Source organism: Homarus americanus, unplaced genomic scaffold (assembly GCF_018991925.1).
Source record: "Homarus americanus isolate GMGI-L3 unplaced genomic scaffold, GMGI_Hamer_2.0 scaffold16894, whole genome shotgun sequence".
Classification (NCBI taxonomy): domain Eukaryota; kingdom Metazoa; phylum Arthropoda; class Malacostraca; order Decapoda; family Nephropidae; genus Homarus; species Homarus americanus.
The window spans coordinates 2380945-2399891 of NW_024746541.1; the positions used below are offsets into that span (position 1 = coordinate 2380945).

At 38.8% G+C, this 18947-nt stretch overlaps 1 protein-coding gene across 3 annotated transcripts; it reads right to left on the reverse strand.

The window, feature by feature from the left end:
* Positions 1-5150: 5150 nt before the first annotated feature.
* LOC121879290 lies at positions 5151-16408 on the reverse strand. Of its 3 annotated transcripts, XM_042385886.1 has the most exons (5): positions 16292-16408; positions 9668-9788; positions 9297-9461; positions 8947-9081; positions 5151-5377 (listed from the first exon to the last, which is right to left on the reverse strand). In XM_042385886.1, the coding sequence occupies exons 3-5, from the start codon at positions 9428-9430 to the stop codon at positions 5236-5238; spliced, it is 411 nt and encodes a 136-aa protein (XP_042241820.1). In that variant the 5' UTR covers positions 9431-9461; positions 9668-9788; positions 16292-16408; the 3' UTR covers positions 5151-5235. The 3 variants fall into 3 exon arrangements, with proteins under 3 accessions (XP_042241820.1, XP_042241819.1, XP_042241821.1); XM_042385885.1 differs by lacking the exon at positions 9668-9788 and having other exon boundaries at positions 16292-16399; XM_042385887.1 differs by lacking the exons at positions 9668-9788; positions 16292-16408 and adding an exon at positions 11550-11593.
* Positions 16409-18947: the final 2539 nt, after the last annotated feature.

Sequence of the window (18947 nt, forward strand, 5' to 3'; positions counted from 1 at the left end):
AAGAGACTTGAAAGAGGAGGGGCGTATTACGGCATTTTATATAAAGATCCGAATTAACAACCCTGAGATACTTGAAAGAGGAAGGGCGTATTACGGCATTAATATAAAGATCGGGATTAACACCCCTGAGATACTTGAAAGAGGAAGGGCGTATTACGGCATTAATATAAAGATCCGGATTAACAACCCTGAGATACTTGAAAGAGGAAGGGGGTATTACGGCATTAATATAAAGATCCGGATTAACAACCCTGGAGTTTGGTATGATTGACCCTGAATGAGATAATGAGAAGAACAATAATTGAGGCTTTATAATTATGGGGTCCTGGTAGAGCGGGGCGTCCCAAGATGTCACTTCACCCTAAACTAGTGACTATGGAACAGCCTACTCTGGAGTGAAGGTACGGCATTAAACAGATCCGGATTCTTCCCTACACTCGATAAGACTTACTACACGACTGCCACGTGTAATAACAGGTAAGCCTTATGACACTTGGAATCTAATATCCTACATCTGTCACGCGTACTGTACGGTAATACCAATATATGCACACACATATGAAGGAAACTTTAAACCACCGTTAAGCAATTGTGAACAGAAGTGACTGGGAGGAATAATTAACAAGGAGTTACAAGGGAGGAAGGAATATGGTACTTAAGGTCGGGTCCTGTCAGGGTCGCCATTTGTTACGAGTTGGGGATTTATAATATTGTTAAACGTCTACCCAGATCCCAACAGGTAACAAAAAACAAAAAACAAAGACAATTGGACTATAAAAGGGTAGACAAAGGATGCGAGTTTTCGTTGTGTACAATAAAGTACCATAAATCCCTTAACAAAATATTCAGCTTATAAATTACCCTTAACCATACTTAACCTAAACATTAACAGTATATACATATTAATAAAACATAAAACAATCGTGAAGCAAGGTGGAGGTGGGAGAGGCAATACAAGATTACAAATACTTAAGTGAGGAGCTGAGATGGCTGACGAGCAAGGCTGAGTATTGTAGAAGACGATAGGTAGTCACTGTGCCGAAGGTTTAGAGGATAGATGATCCTGTGGTCACTTCCCAGAGTGTAGTGCTCTCTCCTCGAATTCGAGCTGACAAAGAAGACTTAGAGGAAGTGACGCAACAACCAGGATATGGAGAAGGGAAACCCCGGAGTGGTAACTAAGACGAGTCATACTCGTGTCTCGTCCCTAGATGGCGTTGCTCGTGGTGCTGGGTAGGTAGATCAAGACAATAGATGGCGTGGTTCGTAGTGCTGGGTAGGTAGATCATGACAATTGGTGGAGGGGTTCGTAACACAACCCCCCTCCAAAGACCTCCGTAGCGCGGGAGCGAAGGAGGTGATCACCTGGTTGAACAAAGATGGATCAGATTGTTGGGCTTTAATGAGCTCATCCTTACTAATGGTCTTATTGTACAGATCTTCTGTGGGTAGGAAGATATTGGAGGTGGTTTTAGATGAAGAGGGCCCATTTCGCACACTCTGTGACCGGGTGACAGCACAAGATGGGAAAAGATGAGGAATAGTTTCTTTAAGGTCAGTGGTGGAGTTGACAGGTAAGGGAGAGTCGACTGTCTTTATGTTAGGAACCACTAGATCTCCTACCAAGTCATTACCCAATAATAAATGAATGCCGCACACAGGCATTGGGTCTTTCCTAATGGCTATTTGCACTTCCCCAGTAATCAAGGGACATTGGAGGTGCACTTTAGCTAAGGGATAGGAAGAATGGGAAGAGAGATCGAAATTAGAACACTCTCGTTAGTAAATGCGGTAGATATATCAGGAATGACGTTAAACAGGAGGATAGATTGTGTTGCGCCCGTATCACGTAGTATACGAATAGGGAAAGAACGAGACCCCTCTATGATCCATTGGGCTCGGTCAGAGTCGACGTTGTTTCATCCTCCTCACACACCACATCCCCTGTCAAAGGTTTATTAGAGGAAGGGGAAACATGAGGATCATTGTGCTCAGAAGGGACTGCCACCTTCGCCATTGACTTAGTGACAGCACAGACAGAGATGGTCTCTGGTATCACTCTCTCAAGTTCCACAGTTAGTGGCTCATATACAGGGACAATAGACAAGATAGTCCAACTTTACTCTATCTCCAGCCAAGTCATTCCCAAGAAGGAGTTCTATATCAGGCACTGGCAGCTCATCTACCAGGCCAACACACGCTGTACAGGTCACAATTAAGCTCGACCAAAAGCACAGAGAAACGAACACCCGCACCCCTCAACACAACATAGGCACCAGTTTGACAATCACCAGGGTTAGGATTTAGCAATAGAGTATGAGAAGCACCGGTGTCACGCAGCACCCTCAAGGTGGTTGTTATAGTCGTGGTGGTGGTTATAGTAGTTGTGATGGTTATAATCGTGGTGGTGGGTATAATCGTTGTGGTGGTTATATTCGTACTTGTGGTGGTAGTTATAGTCATGGTGGTGGTTATAGTCGTGGTGGTAGTTATAGTCTTGGTGGTAGTTATAGTAATGGCGGTTGTTATAGTCGTGGTTGTATTTATAGCCGTGGTGGTGGTTATATTCGTGGTGGTGTTTCTTATGGTTTTGAATAGATCGGTGGTAGTATGAGTGGATTATATTACATGAAGATAATAATATGTCTTATTTCTTATTTCTTACCGTAGAGTTCGATACCTTCACACTGGTTACTTACAGGAGATTATGGCTTATCTACATAGAAGTTCACTCCACCACTCGACATTCCATGATTTATACTTGATAAAGGATGATTTAATGATTTCATTAATTTCAACATCCCTCTAAGTTATTGGTTATACTTTGTCATAACCAATCAGTCATTACCCTTAGTAATGATAAGATAGGATCACAGATACGGGCAGATAATTGCACTTACATTTATTTGTCAAGCTTCCATACAATGATTTACAATTTGCATGGATATATGAATCACTCACGTTCACGCTGTAATAAATTTAATCTTCTAAAAGAGAATTTCAACTTGCGGGCACATGTGATTACTGTACTATGGGTGTGACTTAACAGAGCCTTAATTCTTCAAGTGATACATTTACTGTCAGCCTGGATTGCTTTTGTTGCAACCAGTTTTCATCACAAGAACTTCTTTCCACGGGCCATAATAACAAAAAGTACTCTTGGGTTACCACACGTATTCTCGCGTCACTGACAGTCACTGTAGAAGGGTGTCGTGCAGGAGAACTCTGTAAGCGTGAATTAATTAACCATTTACTGTAGGTTTGATAGGCCAGCCTGGATTGCTCTTGTTGCAACCAGGCATCCACACCTGATATTTCCACGGGGATAACAACCTAGGTTAACACACTTAATCTCGTGTCGATCACTGTCACTGTAGACGGGTGTCGTGCAGGAGAATGTAAGCGTGAATTAATTAACCATTTGCTGTAGGTTTGATAGGCCAGCCTGGATTGCTCTTGCTGCAACCAGGCATCCACACGTGATATTTCCACGGGGATAACAACCTAAGTTAACACACTTAGTCTCGTGTCGATCACGGTCCACAGGACAGAGTGGCGGTGGAAGACTGTGTGTGGTGTGGTGCCCCGCTCCCTTTCAGGAGGGAGAGAGTCAAGACGACTTCTTAACTAACCCATGGTTCAGGGGATACTACTTAAAATGAGGTTTTTGGGTGTGAAGCAATGAACAGTACAACACAGTGTCACTGCCCACCCTCCTAAAGGCTGGCTAACATACACAAATGGAAAATACATGTCCCAGTTATGCCTCGCCGGGTGTCTTATCTCTAGTAAAACAAACTTTGGAGTTGGTTGCATGGGTAAGCGTAACGCAACCCATGACAGTGTTTATATTTGTGGTGGTGGTTATAGCCGTGGCGGTGGTTATAGTCGTGGTGGTAGTTATAGTTGTGGCAGTTGTTCTGGTCGTGGTTATTAGTCGTGGTGGTGGTTATTGTTGTGGTGGTGGCTATTGTTGTGGTGGTGGTTATTGTTGTGGTGGTGGTTATAGCCGTGGCGGTGGTTATAGTCGTGGTGGTAGTTTTAGTTGTGGCAGTAGTTCTGGTCGTGGTTATTGTCGTGGTGGTGGTTATAGGTCGTGGTGGTGGTTATGGTCATGGTGGTGGTTATAGTCGTGGTGGTGGTTATAGTCGTGGTGGCGGTTATAGTCATTATAAACGCTTTGGTTAAGGACGTTTGCGTGACGGGCAAGTCGAAGGGAATGATTGAAACCCGCCTTTTGACGCATTCAATATTTATTGATGTGGTCAAAATCTACAGAGGAGATGTTCATAATATTACATGGTGATCCATTTGATACATAATTAGTTAGTCTCACACAATTCTATATTAATTGCAATTTATTAAACATACTGACATAACACAAAGTTCATAACTCTATTAATCTTAGCTTCGCTTCATTCTGCATTGTCTTATTACTCCAGGTTAGGCAGAAACGAGTAGGCGTAATTAGTCAACAATATTTCAGTACCGAGGGGTATGTCATCACTTAAGCTGTACTTACAAGTGCGGGTCAATGCAGATCAGTATGGTGTTCCAAGAGACATTAATACTGCGTAAATTCTCCCAGCACAAATTTTCGGACAGGATTGTGAGTCGGTGTTCATCAGTGCGAGCAGTAGGCTGGTCTTCACAGCATCACTAGAGAGGGGGATCTGTCTCATGGCGGAGCGGGCAGCACCGCCACCAGTCGAAGACAGTCCACTTAACAGAACCAGGACTTGTCTGTAAACATCTGGCGAGGTCACAGGTCGAAAGATTAAATGGCATCACACGCCAGCACTGTAACTGAAGCCAGCGGCGATAACACTCATGGTGGTGGTTATAGTCGTGGTGGTGGTTATAGTCTTGGTGGTGGTTGTAGTCGTGGCCTTGGTTGTAATTTTGTATTACGATGATAAGGTAATGCAAAGTGTGGAGAATGTATGGCTCTAAGGTGAGGATGTACGTCATAAATAAAAAAAGTCGGTGTGGTGGTTATAGCTATGGTAGTGGTGGTGGTAGTCATGGTGGTTGAGGTGGTAGTCGTTGTGGTGGAGGTGGTATTCATCGTGGTGGAGGTGGTAATCGGTGTGGTGGAGGTGGTAGTCATGGCGGTGCAGGTGGTAGTCGTGGTAGTGGTGGTAGTGGTGTTGGTGGTGGAAGTGGTATTCGTGGTAGTGTGGTGGTGGTAGTGGTGGTGGAGGTGGTAGTCGTGGTAGTGGTGACTTTGGTAGGCTAGGTGGATATACGCATAGCAAAACTGGTGCACTGGATATTACATTTAAAGCCTTTGTTAACTCTGTTTCTACTCCTGAAGGCGAGTCTTGTCCAGCCGTCATAGGTGATGGTGCCATCAGGCGTGGCGTCCCCACAGTACCTGTAAACAGAGAGACACCACTAATAATTCCCTCATCCCGTTTCTCATCTGCCTCTTTTATAGTTGTAACTAATAATAAAAGTAATAAAAACTAAGCAACGTGAATAATATTGATAATGCAGAGAAGATGCAAAGCTAAGATAAATCACACAATAGTAATGTTAATAGGATTAATAAAAGTAGTGATAGTTATAATAATTCTACTAGCAGTAACAATAATAATCATGTCAGTAATAATACATTGCATTTTTAACCTATTCTTGTTCTAATTTATTTGGACTTTAATTACAACTATTTGCCCTAAAATTAGTATTCTCTCAGGTTCCTGGCCTTTTCAGTAATGGCATAATTAACAATTTCTAAATAATTTGGAAGATCTTATTATTATTATTATTATTATTATTATTAGTAGTAGTAGTAGTAGTAGTAGTAGTAGTAGTAGATACTGTATAGCGCGACATCACTCTAAAATCGACTCTCTTTCCATTGCACAGCGGCGCTCCATTCACAGGACTGCCAACACAACCAACGAAGCCAAAGTGGATGTTAGTACTCGAGGATTCTGGACAAGGAGACAGTGAAGCTTCTTTGATATCAGGTTATTCGATCCTTGGGTGCATATCACTATATTCTGCTTCTCGAGGTTGCACACAGTATGAACGAGAATGAAGAGACCAGTGCACTTGGCCTAGGAGCACTTATGTAAAGAATGGTCTGGCCTGTAAATGGATCAAAACCCTCAATGATGAAAGTGTTCACTATTAACACTTTACAGTAAAGACAGCAAACAGTCAATTTTCGCTGTATAACATCTATGTTATACATTGGATTGGAAATAGAGTAGTGGACGAGTGTCACAAGTTACCAAATATGATCATTAACTCGAATACTCTGGATAGCTTCAAACATAGGTTGGATGGATATATGAGCAATAGGGGTTGGGTGTAAATGGGACTGCCCATAATGGGCCAATAGGCCTGCTGCAGTTTCCTCCATTCTTATGTTCTTTGTAAATAAATTTGTTAAACTAAAAAAAAGAGGTGTCGCCTATCATCCTCCTTCCTCAGGTCTGCTCTCCTGTATTTCTGGAGAACAAGATCTTTGGTCCCTAAACCATACAACAGTCACAGACATGGACTATAAGCTAACAATCATGGAATGCCGAATAGATATGCAGCTTAACTAGTTCAGCTAGGATAGATAATTTTGCATTCGGATTGTTTGGTAATAAAATGGTGAAGGTATGGCTAATATACTATAACGCTAGGCGTGCGTGTATCTGCTCTGGGCAGGCGAAACGGCACAATCGTTTTTCATCAAACTTCGTGGAAAAATCGCAAAAAATTCGTAGAGTGGAACAAACCTGGTCCCATGTCAAAGGTTTCTTTAGGAAAGCATTAATTAACATTTTTATTTACGCTGGCAACAGATGTCCCTGTATGCTGTCTGCCGGCCGGACGATTGCAGTTATCGTAAGGCTCCCTACTCCTCCCCCCACTTTTTCTCTTATCCTACTTTTTTTTTAATGTTGTTTGGATTAGTAAAGGAAGGAAGATGAGTAAATAGAAGAAAGAAGGGGAAACAGACAATAGTTAGAGATGACAGGTGGGGGGGAGCTGAGTTTCATCATGCGTGTGGATGCGCAGTTTCGACTTTACCAGAGCATTTTCGGACCTTACGAGGCTACAGTGTGTACTTATTCCTGTGGAAAAAGAGAAGAGATAAAAAGATAATAACAGGAATGCATGGAGAAGATGACTACAATGGACACAGGGTGAATATAGACAGTGAAACAGACAGGAGGTTGACAAAAATGGACAGATTCATACATGCACAAATAGACAATATGGCAACTAACATGACAGACAGACAGCTGACTGACTGACTGGTTCACTTTAGTAAAGACGGGCTTACATTCAAACACCACGCAGACGAACAGACAGTTGGAAAGGCAATAGACAGGACGGATAGACTTGAGACAGATTAGAAGGCATATATAAACAAACTAACACCAAATTGACCATAGCTGCGTCAGTGAGGGTAGGAGGTCTTACATCAAACCAGCATAAATAATAAGACGCATTGAAAACTAACACCCACGCGCGGAAAGAACATAGATGGTCGGTCAGTCATGTGAGGTGGGCATAAAACTGACTAACGTAGATGATGACTATGATGACTTAACACAGGTGATGACTTAAGCAGATGGTGACTAATCTAACCAGAATCAAGGTCACTTCTCTTCATAATATAATTTATTACGGAATGATCATCGGTGATTCATAATATTTTTTATTTATGATTTTAACCTCTCCCTATGGCGAATATTTATTGAACTAATTATTCTAACCTTTATTCTATTATTTCTTATAGTATATTAGATACTGTAAGTCTTACGACCACGACCATGATTATAACAACCACGACCATGATTATAACAACCAGGACCATGATTATAGCAACTATGATTATAACAACGACGACCATGATTATAATACACGACCGTGATTATAACAACCACGACTTTGATTATAACAACCACGACCATGATTATAAATACCACGACTCTGATTATAACAACCACGACCATGATTATAAAAACCACGACTATGATTATAACAACCACGAATATGATTATAACAACCACGACCATGATTATAACAACCACGACCATTATTATAACAAACACGACCATGATTATAACAACCACGACCATGATTATAACAAACACGACCATGATTATAAAACACATGATTATATCAACCACGACTATGATTATAACAACCACGACTATGATCATAACCACGACTATGATTATAACAACCACGACCATGATTATAACAACCACGACCATGATTATAACAACCATGACCATGTGGAAAACGATGTCGCTGTACGCTGTCAGCTGGACGGTGGTTGTGAGCTTGGAAAGCACGAGCGTTCGAACTTTCACGCCTCGGTAAACTCTACCACCGGACTCGCCAGCGGACACTAAGTGCCCACGATCACTTGTAATAATAATAATAATAATAATGATAATAATAATAATAATAATACTAATAATAATAATAATACTAATAATAATAATACTAATAATAATACTAATAATAATAATAATACAAATAATAATAATAAAAATAATAATAATAATAATAATAATAATAATAATAATAATAATAATAATAATAATAATAATAATAATAATAATAATAATAATAATGATAATAATAATAATAATAATTATTATTATTATTATTATTATTATTATTATTGTAATTATTAATATTATTATTACAAGCAATAGTAACGATATTAATGACGATAATAACTATATTGATTATAATAGCAAGAAGTAAAGAACATAATAAAAAAGCAATTGATGAGAAAAAAAGATAAATACATAATAAACAACTAAAACAAACAAATAGTCTCAGTAATTACAAAAGTAAACAAACTGAAAGTTCAATAACGACACCAACAATGGTTCACTGTTCATACCTCGGTCCAAAAAGCAGATCAAGGACACACCTACTGTAGAACACAAACACACTCAGATATCAAATACTTACAACGTCCTGTTGCCTTTGTATGTTACTATTAAACGATCTTTGACACAATTTTCTGAAGGTTCCAGGGAGAAAGTTGGACAATCAAATTTCAGGTAAGTCGTGTCTCTAGGAGCACAGGAGATCTCCCATTGGCACCTGTGTGGGATTGAGAATATGTGTGAGCATGTTTTATGGCGGTGGTTTTGTGTGGCGACCTGGTGGGTGGAGAGAGAGAGAGAGAGAGAGAGAGAGAGAGAGAGAGAGAGAGAGAGAGAATTTTCTTGTCCCAGAAAATTTCATTAATACATGTTACATTTTTTTTCAATCATAATGCTGTATAAGAGATAGTGAGTGAGAGAAACTGATCTTACCTCCTTCTTTTGGGATAATAAAGAAAGAAGTGAGGAGATTTTACAATGGTGTTGTCTCCTGGGACCAAGGTGATCTTCATGGGTTCACTGAATCCCATGACCATCATCAGCACCAACACTTTTGTAATCATCATACTGGACAGTCAGGCGGTAGTAATGTGACACCTGGTGAAGTAATAGTACTAGTTAATCTAATACAGTAGGTCCTGGGATATCCGCACTAACGAGGAACCAAAAGAACAGTATGCAAGCAAAGGTTGATGGACAAGGAGGAAGGGATTAAAAAGTTGAAGTAACAAAAATTTAAACAACATTTATAGTTTAGGAACATTCTAGATTTTAATAAATAGGCAAAAAAACATATTTCTTACAGTAATTTCAAGGTATTCAAATTCTTGTGCCATACTTCAACAGTTTCACGACCACTACTGCACAAATCTCTTCTCAGCAGTGACTGAACCCCTAGGCCCATTGATCAGACTTTAGAGTATTCTGAAATAGCAGCTTTAGTTAACAGACCACAATCATGTTTGTACACAATCCCTTGCTACCTCCCCCTGACAATCGAGGATGCCATTTAGTACAATTCCATTGTTAAGTCACATCCAAGCAAACAATTCATTAAATTGTGCAAAGTGAAATAGGAACCAAAGAAATACTAAGTTAAAACAATTAACACTTTAATTAACACTTTAATTAACACATTAATCCTATAATACTGTTTTTTCTCCGTTTTCATAAGTATCTCCTAATAACTCATAATACTAGTGGGTAAACTAATGCCAAACCATAGTGAACATGGATGAAATAAGATAACAGCCACTTCCCTGACCTCACATTTCTGTGTTATAATACCCTGTATGATGACACTCGGGACCAAACGTAAACCAAATACAGTACATCTTAACAAATAGACTATTCATAAATCAAAACTTCTTCATATTAGTACATAATATTATATGATTACTAAATATTAGAAGTCTTTGAGAACCAGTAGAATTCATATGCAATGAAAAAATAAACTACAGTAATTATTACAAAGGATATACAGCTTTCATATTTGTTTGATAGAAAACCTCTCTTGCAACGGTGACTCATACAGAATGAATATACGTACAGCATACATCTTCATATTATATAAATTCATAGACTTATTTAATACTTCCATATACAGTATAATTACACACTTATATATATATATATATATATATATATATATATATATATATATATATATATATATATATATATATATATATATATATATATATATATATATATATATAATAAAGAAGTATGTCTGTGTGTGTGTGTTTCTGTGTGTGTGTGTCCGCACGAGAATCTTGGAAACTTCCTTACCGATCTGTAGTGATGATGGATGGTGTTATATGTAGTGATGTCGGATGATGTTATATGTGATGATGATGGGTGGTGTTATATGTAGTGATGATGGATGATGTTATATGTAGTGATGATGGGTGGTGTTATATGTAGTGATGATGGATGGTGTTATATGTAGTGGTGATGGATGGTGTTATATGTAGTGATGATGGATGATGTTATATGTAGTGATGATGGTTGATGTTATACGTAGTGATGATGGGTGGTGTTATATGTAGTGATGATGGATGGTGTTGTATGTAGCGGTGGTGGTGACGGTGGTAGTGACAGTGGTAATGGTGATGGTGATAGCGGCATGTTTGTGGTGATAGAGTTGGTGGTAGAGACTGGATGATAGTAGTGGTAATGATGGTGGTGGTAATGATGATGATGGTAGTGGTGATGGTAGTGATGGTGGTGCTATATATAGTGATGATGGATGGTGTTATATGTAGTGATGATGGATGGTGTTATATGTAGTGGTGGTGGATGATGTTATATGTAGTGATGATGGGTGGTGTTATATGTAGTGATGATCTATATCTATATAAAAGAAAGAAGTCTCTCTGTTTGTCTGATTGTCCGCACGAGAATCTCGGAAGCTACTTTACTGATCTGTAGTGATGATGGATGGTATTATATGTAGTGATGATGGATGATGTTATATGTAGTGATGATGGGTGGTGTTATATGTAGTGATGATGGATGGTGTTATATGTAGTGATGATGGATGATGTTATATGTAGTGATGATGGGTGGTGGTAAATGTAGTGATGATGGATGGTGTTATATGTAGTGATGATTAGACAATAAAATAATAACAGTTTAATGCTAAAAAAATATACTTTGCTGTACCTTTGTAGTGGAACTTACATACACCGTTAATGAACTATTGATGGAAGAAGAAGTTTTGGGGAGTGAACAGTGAGACAATGTGGAGCCTCCCGGAGGGTGGCGTCCTACCATGGGCTCCGCTGGAATGCCTCCTCACCACCTCACTCTTAAGATTGGAACTCCTATAATGCTCTTAAGAAATCTTTTACCACCAATCCTCTGCAATGGCACAAGACTGGTGGTGAAGAACATGATGCCCCATGTACTGGAAGCAACAATACTGACAGGAAAAGCTAAAGAAGAGGACATTTTTATACCAAGGATATCTCTCATCACCACTGACCTGCCATTTGAGTTCTAGCGACTTCAGTTCCCGGTTAAAGTGAGCTTTGCCATGACCATCTATAAAAGCCAGGGACAGTCCCTAAAGATGGTTGGCCTAAACCTGGTGTTTCCTTGCTTCTCTCATGGACAGTTCTATGTTGGATGCTCCAGAGTGGGAACTGGCAAAAATCTGTACATACTTGCTGCTAATGGCAAAACCAAAAATGTGGTCTACCTTAATGCACTACAGTGAGACAATGTGGAGCCTCCCGGAGGGTGGCGTCCTACCGTGGCCTAGCGAAAGAGCCGATTCCGCTAGTGTGTATATATATATATATATATATATATATATATATATATATATATATATATATATATATATATATATATATATATATATATAATTGCTCAAGAATCAGATATCGTAATCTCCATTTCCTGAGGTGTAGTAGCATGGTAGGAAGTAGGTAGTAGGCAGCTACCAAACAGGGAAGTACTACTGCCTGGGAAGATATTGGAAGCATAATGTGATGTCTATGGTAGACTCTGCTGCCATATGCATCACAAAAATTATGACCAAGTCTCAGGATGCTGATCTGACTTTCTGCTTCATTTACACACAATTGCAGGGTCTCAATTGTTTCACTTACTATTGACAACACAACATGCATATATTGTTTCTCACTTTTGATCTTTTTTCATTTTTGTAATTCTTTATTATTATTATAAATAAATAAATATATATATATATATATATATATATATATATATATATATATATATATATATATATATATATATATATATATATATATATATATATATATATATATATATATATATATATACTAGCAGAAACGCCGCGCTCTGGACGGCTCATTCGCTAGGTCACGGTAGGACGCCACCCTCCGGTAAGCTCCACATTGTCTCACTGTTCAGTCCCTGTCACGTGCCTAAGCGCTCGGGAACTCGCATGGCGTGAGGCATATGTTCACGCCTCTATTCCACACAAGCTATTAACTTGTAAATTGTACTTATTATAATATTATTGTTCTTAGTTACTTAGGTTAATTGTATATTTATGTATGCTATTAATATGCATAATTGTGTTACTCTGTTAAGTCAACTCAAGAGTAGTATTAATTAATTATATAAATTATCTAGCAAATGTCCTGGATCATGTGATATGAGACGAGCTCCTCCACGGCGTGCTCCACGCTTCCCCAGTAGCGAAAAACCGTGGCTTATGGTAGACGTGTCCATTCGTTCTTTAGCCTTGACCCTTGTCTAGTGCCTTGTCCAGTCTTCTGCAATGCCCTAGTGGTATAAGGTATTAGTGACACGTTTAGTTAGGCCTAGGAAGGGATCCTGGTGGTAAGGAATCTCCTGTTTGGTAGGAAATAACTATTTTGTAGGGATTGTTGTATATATTTTGTATGTCTGTGTAATATAGTTATGTTAAGTAATATTCGTTTGGTCTAACTCCTTACGGTATATTTTCGCCCTTCCGGCATCACTCTTATTTTAATATACGATCACTTATTCCCTTAAATTCTTGTTTGCTAGTCATTACTCCCTTTAGAACATAAATTGAATTAATTAATTATCTTCCCCTTTGTGATTCACTTATTTCAACTGTTCTTACTTATTCAAGTACATTTAGTTGAGTAGGTTTTTGTGGGGATAATTATTGCCGTGTTCCCTATTTGTTCCTTTATTTGTTAATAACTTGGGGTAGGTTTCACTTCCCAGGTATAAAGGGTAGTGGGATCGCGACAGTCCCCAAAACTTCTTCTTCCATCAATAGTTCATGAACGGTGTATGTAACTTCCACCATGTTTTTCACTACAACGGTACAGCAAAGTATATTTTTTTAGCATTAAACTCTTATTATTTTATTGTCTAATCATCACTACATATGACACCACCCATCATCACTACATACTGTATAACATCATCCATCATCACTACATATAACACCATCCATCATCACTACATATAACATCATCCATCATCACTACATATAACACCATCCATCATCACTACATATAACACCATCCATCATTACTACATATAACACCATCTATCATCACTACAGATCGGTAAAGTAGTTTCCGAGATTCTCGTGCGGACACACACAAACACACAAACACACACGGTAAGACGCCACCCTCCAGGAGGCTCCACATTGTTTCACTGTAGTGCATTAGGGTAGACCACATTTTTGGTTTTGCCATTAGGAGCAAGTATGTAGAGTTTTTTGCCAGTTCCCACTCTGGAGCATCCAACATAGAACTGTCCATGAGAGAAGCAAGGAAACACCAGGTTTAGGCCAACCATCTTTAGACTCTGTCCCTGGCTTTTGTAGATGGTCATGGCAAAGCTCATGGCAGAGGGTTGGTGGTTCAAGATTTCTTAAGAGCCTTATAGGAGTTCCAATCTTAAGAGTGAGGTGGTGAGGCGGTATTCCAGTGGGCTCCAAAGAATTGAGGAATTCTGCAGGGTACTGGACTGCTTGATCCTGGTCGATTACTGTATCAACAGACTTGAATGACGTCTCACTGCCTGGAAGCCGTTTGAGTAGAGTCATGTTGATTTCAGCCACTGTTTCATTCTTTGGTGCCAGAATTGCGCATTCACGCAGCCACTTGTGATCCTTGTAGTGGTGGATGTTTGGGTAAACCATGTTAGTGAGCTCGGTTGAGGACTTTATAACATTTCCACATCCTTGAGGAATAATTATTTGTCCTTCTGAATCAACAGGGAAAGTTCCATTCCCATTCTGTAGTAAAAGGTTTACAAACCGTCCAGCATCCTGATCTCCTTGTAGATGTACTCTCATGTTTATGGGAAGGGTGAGTGTCTCAACACTTCTCCATAGGTATGATGCCTTGAGGCACGCATTCAGTTCATCAGCTGGAGTGCTTCGAGAAATGACAGGTAGGGTCTGGCGAAAGTCTCCACCAATGACCATCGTAATGCCATCGTAGGACGCCACCCTCCTGGAGGCTCCACATTGTCTCACTGTAGTGCATTACGGTAGACCACATTTTTGGTTTTGCCATTAGCAGCAAGTATGTAAAGATTTTTTGAGCATTAAACTGTTATTATTTTATTGTCTAATCATCACTACATATAACACCACCCATCATCACTACATATAACATCATCCGTCATCACTACATATAACACCACCCATCGTCACTGCATATAACATCATCCGTCATCACTACATATAACACCATCCATCATCACTACATATAACACCATCCATCATCACTACATATAACACCACCCATTATCACTACATATAACAACATCCATCATCACTACATATAACACCATCCATCATCACTACATATAACAACATCCATCATCACTACATATAACACCATCCATCATCACTTCATACAGCACCATCCATCATCACTACAGATCGGTAAAGTAGTTTCCGAGATTCTCGTGCGGACACACAAACAAAAACACACACACAAACAAACAGACATACTTCTTTGTTTTATATATATGCAAGTAAATCACTTTTGGTGCGCGTGATCTAGGTATATGCTGATAACCACAAGGAAAGAAGAAAACACGAAGTTCCCATGCGCTTTCGTGTAATTCACATCTTCAGGGGTGAGTACAGTCTGTATACCCCTGATAATATATATATATATATATATATATATATATATATATATATATATATATATATATATATATATATATATATATATATATATATATATATATATATATATACAGATATTTGTATTAATGCTGTTGAACTATGATAGTCATCCATCGAGGAAATGGGTGGTGAAACCTGTACGAAATTTATCTCCAACGTAAAGACAAGGTTTTAACTTTTGGTGCTATGGAAAACATTATTCTAGTACATGAGAGGTATAAGTACACTGTGGTAATCCAAAGTTGCTCTCCATCAGCAACACATTTATCGAAGCCCTGGTGTTAGCCGGGATAAAATACTCAAGTCCTAAAATGCTCAATATTCGAATTAAAAAGTTTCTAAATATTTAGGCTGAGTTTGTTAAGCTGAGTAAATGTCTTTAGGAATTGACAACGGATGACTTTTATAATGCCTTCTCATGGAGTGGGAGAAAGAATAGCATATATTCATCATTTCGAGAAAGTTCCCTTGTCCTTGACATCATTGTTTTTATTTCATTCCGGTGATTGGTCAGTTAAAGACGCCAGCTGTGCCTCGGGATGTGGGGGTTATGGGAGACGCTAAGCAAATTCACTGACCATGCATTGTACTTAACAAACAGCAGGTACTCAACTCATTGTTCCTCTTAGTCTTCATATACGCATTTCAACAAAATGTTCTAATAATTAACTATAACTCATCTGATGCACCAAACATCTGCAAAATTCCGTCATGGACACAACAGTTTTACACAAACTTCGAATACAACGATCATGCCTTCACTTACCTTCAGAGATATAACTGGGAATTGGACTTTCAGTTGTTCAAATGGTTCAGATCAACGCAGTGGACAGACGACCGCCTCTGTGATATACCCTCGACTGCAGGTGCTATATAAAACTGAAGTGTCGTGTTGGAAGCAAGTGAATCACACTTGTAGGTATGAGTAATGGTGGGGGCAAGTGAGTGGTGATTCTCGGAAGTGGTGCATGTTTTTGAAATTGTAAACACTAACTCTGTATCTCATTATATTAATTTATATCTCAGTCTATATCCACACCTATACACAAATATATATATACATATATTTATATATATATATATATATATGTATATATATATATATATATATATATATATATATATATATATATATATATATATATATATATATATATATATATATATATATATATATATATATATATATATATATATCTTGATAAAATCACACTGGGAAAAGGGAAACAACGGGGCACCTTAGCTTTCGTCTTTGTTAAAAGAACATAAGAACATAAGAATGGAGGAAACTGCAGCGGGCCTATTGGCCAATACTGCTCAGTCCCATTTACACGCAACCCCTATTGCTCATATAAGCATCCAACCTATGTTTGAAGCTATCCAGCGTATTCAAGTTAATGATGATATTTTTTAATTTGTTCCAGTCATCCACTACTCTGTTTGCTGACCAGTGTTTACCAATTTCGCGCCTATATCTAAATTTGTCTAATTTAAAACCATTGTTACGAATTCGCTCCTGGTTGGATAGTTTAAGTACCTTTGTAATGTCCCCTTTGATTAGCTCTGACTTCCATTTATACACCTCTATCATGTCACCCCTCGCTCTACGTCTCTCGAGGGAGTGCAAATTAAGATGCTTTAACCTGTCTCTGTACTCAAGGTTCCTAATGCCCGGGATTTGTCATGTCATTCTCCTCTGGATTCTTTCCAAGGATTCTATATCCATTCTGTAATACGGTGACCAGAAGTGCACTGTGTAATCCAGGTGAGGTCTCACAAGCGCAAGATATAATTTAAGATGACCTCGCGAGTCTTGTAACTAACACTCCATTGTATGAACCCAAGTACTTTATTAGCCTTGTTACGAGCAAAAACACATTGTTTACTTGGGTTAAGATTTCTACTTTTCGTTACTCCTAAATCTCTCTCGCAGTCGGATTTCTCAATGGCATCCTAGTTCATCTGGTAACTGGTTTCACTGTTTACGTCTCCTATACTGAGTACTTTGCATTTATCCACATTGAATTTCATTTGCCATTTTTCAGACCATTCGAAAAATTTGTTTAGATCTTCCTGTAGTTTTGCGGAGTCCTCGTCAGATCTAATTACACGTCCTATTTTAGTGTCATCAGCAAATTTACTTATGTTGCTGTCTATGCCGATATCTATGTCGTTTATGTATATAATAAATAATAATGGTCCAAGTACTGAGCCTAGGGGAACTCCACTAGTGGCGTTACTCAAATCGGATTTAGTGCCGTTAATGCTCACCCTCTGTTTCCTGTCGTGTAACTACGCACGAATGCATTTTAGAATATCTCTTCCGATAAAATGAGCCTCCACTTTTCTTGTTAGTCTTCCGTGGGGGACTCTGTCGAAAGCGTTACTAAAGTCAAGATATACCACATCATAGTTGTTCCCCTCGTCCACTGATTCGAAAACAGCTGAAAAGAATGTTAATTGATTAATTCGACATGAACGCCCGCTTGTGAAGCCATGTTGGGAATTATTGATCAACTTGTTCTTCTCCAGGTGGTTTCGAATAGAGTTTGAAATAATTGATTCCAGTAATTTGCCTACAATTGATGTTAGACTGATTGGACAGTAGTTAGAGGATAGTGATCTATCCCCCTTCTTGAAAATCGGTATTACATTCGCTATCCTCCAGGATTCTGATACTACACCTGTTTTTAAGGACATGTTAAACAACTTTGCTGAGGGCATACTAATCTCTTCCTTACTCATCGGGACCAGGCGACTTATTAGGCTTTACTTTGTTGAAAAGTATTTATTCAAATTATTGCTCATTTCTCCGTCGTTATCAGTGAGCTCGCCGGTATGTGACTGTATTGGTCCAATCTTTTCTCGTGTTTTAGTTTGATACATTTGGTAGAATCCTTTGGGGTTTGTCCTCGCCTCCTTTGCTATCCTCAGCTCATTATTCCTCTTTGCTTTCCTTATCTCGGTCTTAACCCTACCGGCCAATACCTTATAATAATCCCAGAGGTAAATTTCGCCACGATTTATCCTCCTGCCTATAGCTTTCCTTTGACCAATAATGTTTTTTAAATAATTATTTATCCGTTTAGGGTCATTGTTGTTTGATCTGAGTTTTTTGTATGGTATGTTCTGCCTTTGTCCATTAAGTAACTCATTATTTAATTTGTCGTGGAACTCGGCAACCTCAGGTCTCGTTATCAGGTCGGTTTCAATCGTCAGGTCCAAGTAGTTCACCCCCAAGCGTGATACCTCTTCTCTCAACTGCCTCTTCAAACTATCAAAGTTTGCCCTTCTGAAATCTGGGACTTTTGTGGAATTTTCCTTACGGCTGCCCTGAAAATCTAACGGGAATCTAATTTCTTTGTGATTGCTGTTTGCAAGTTCGTTCCCTACCTCGACATTACTAATGAGGCTTTCTCAGT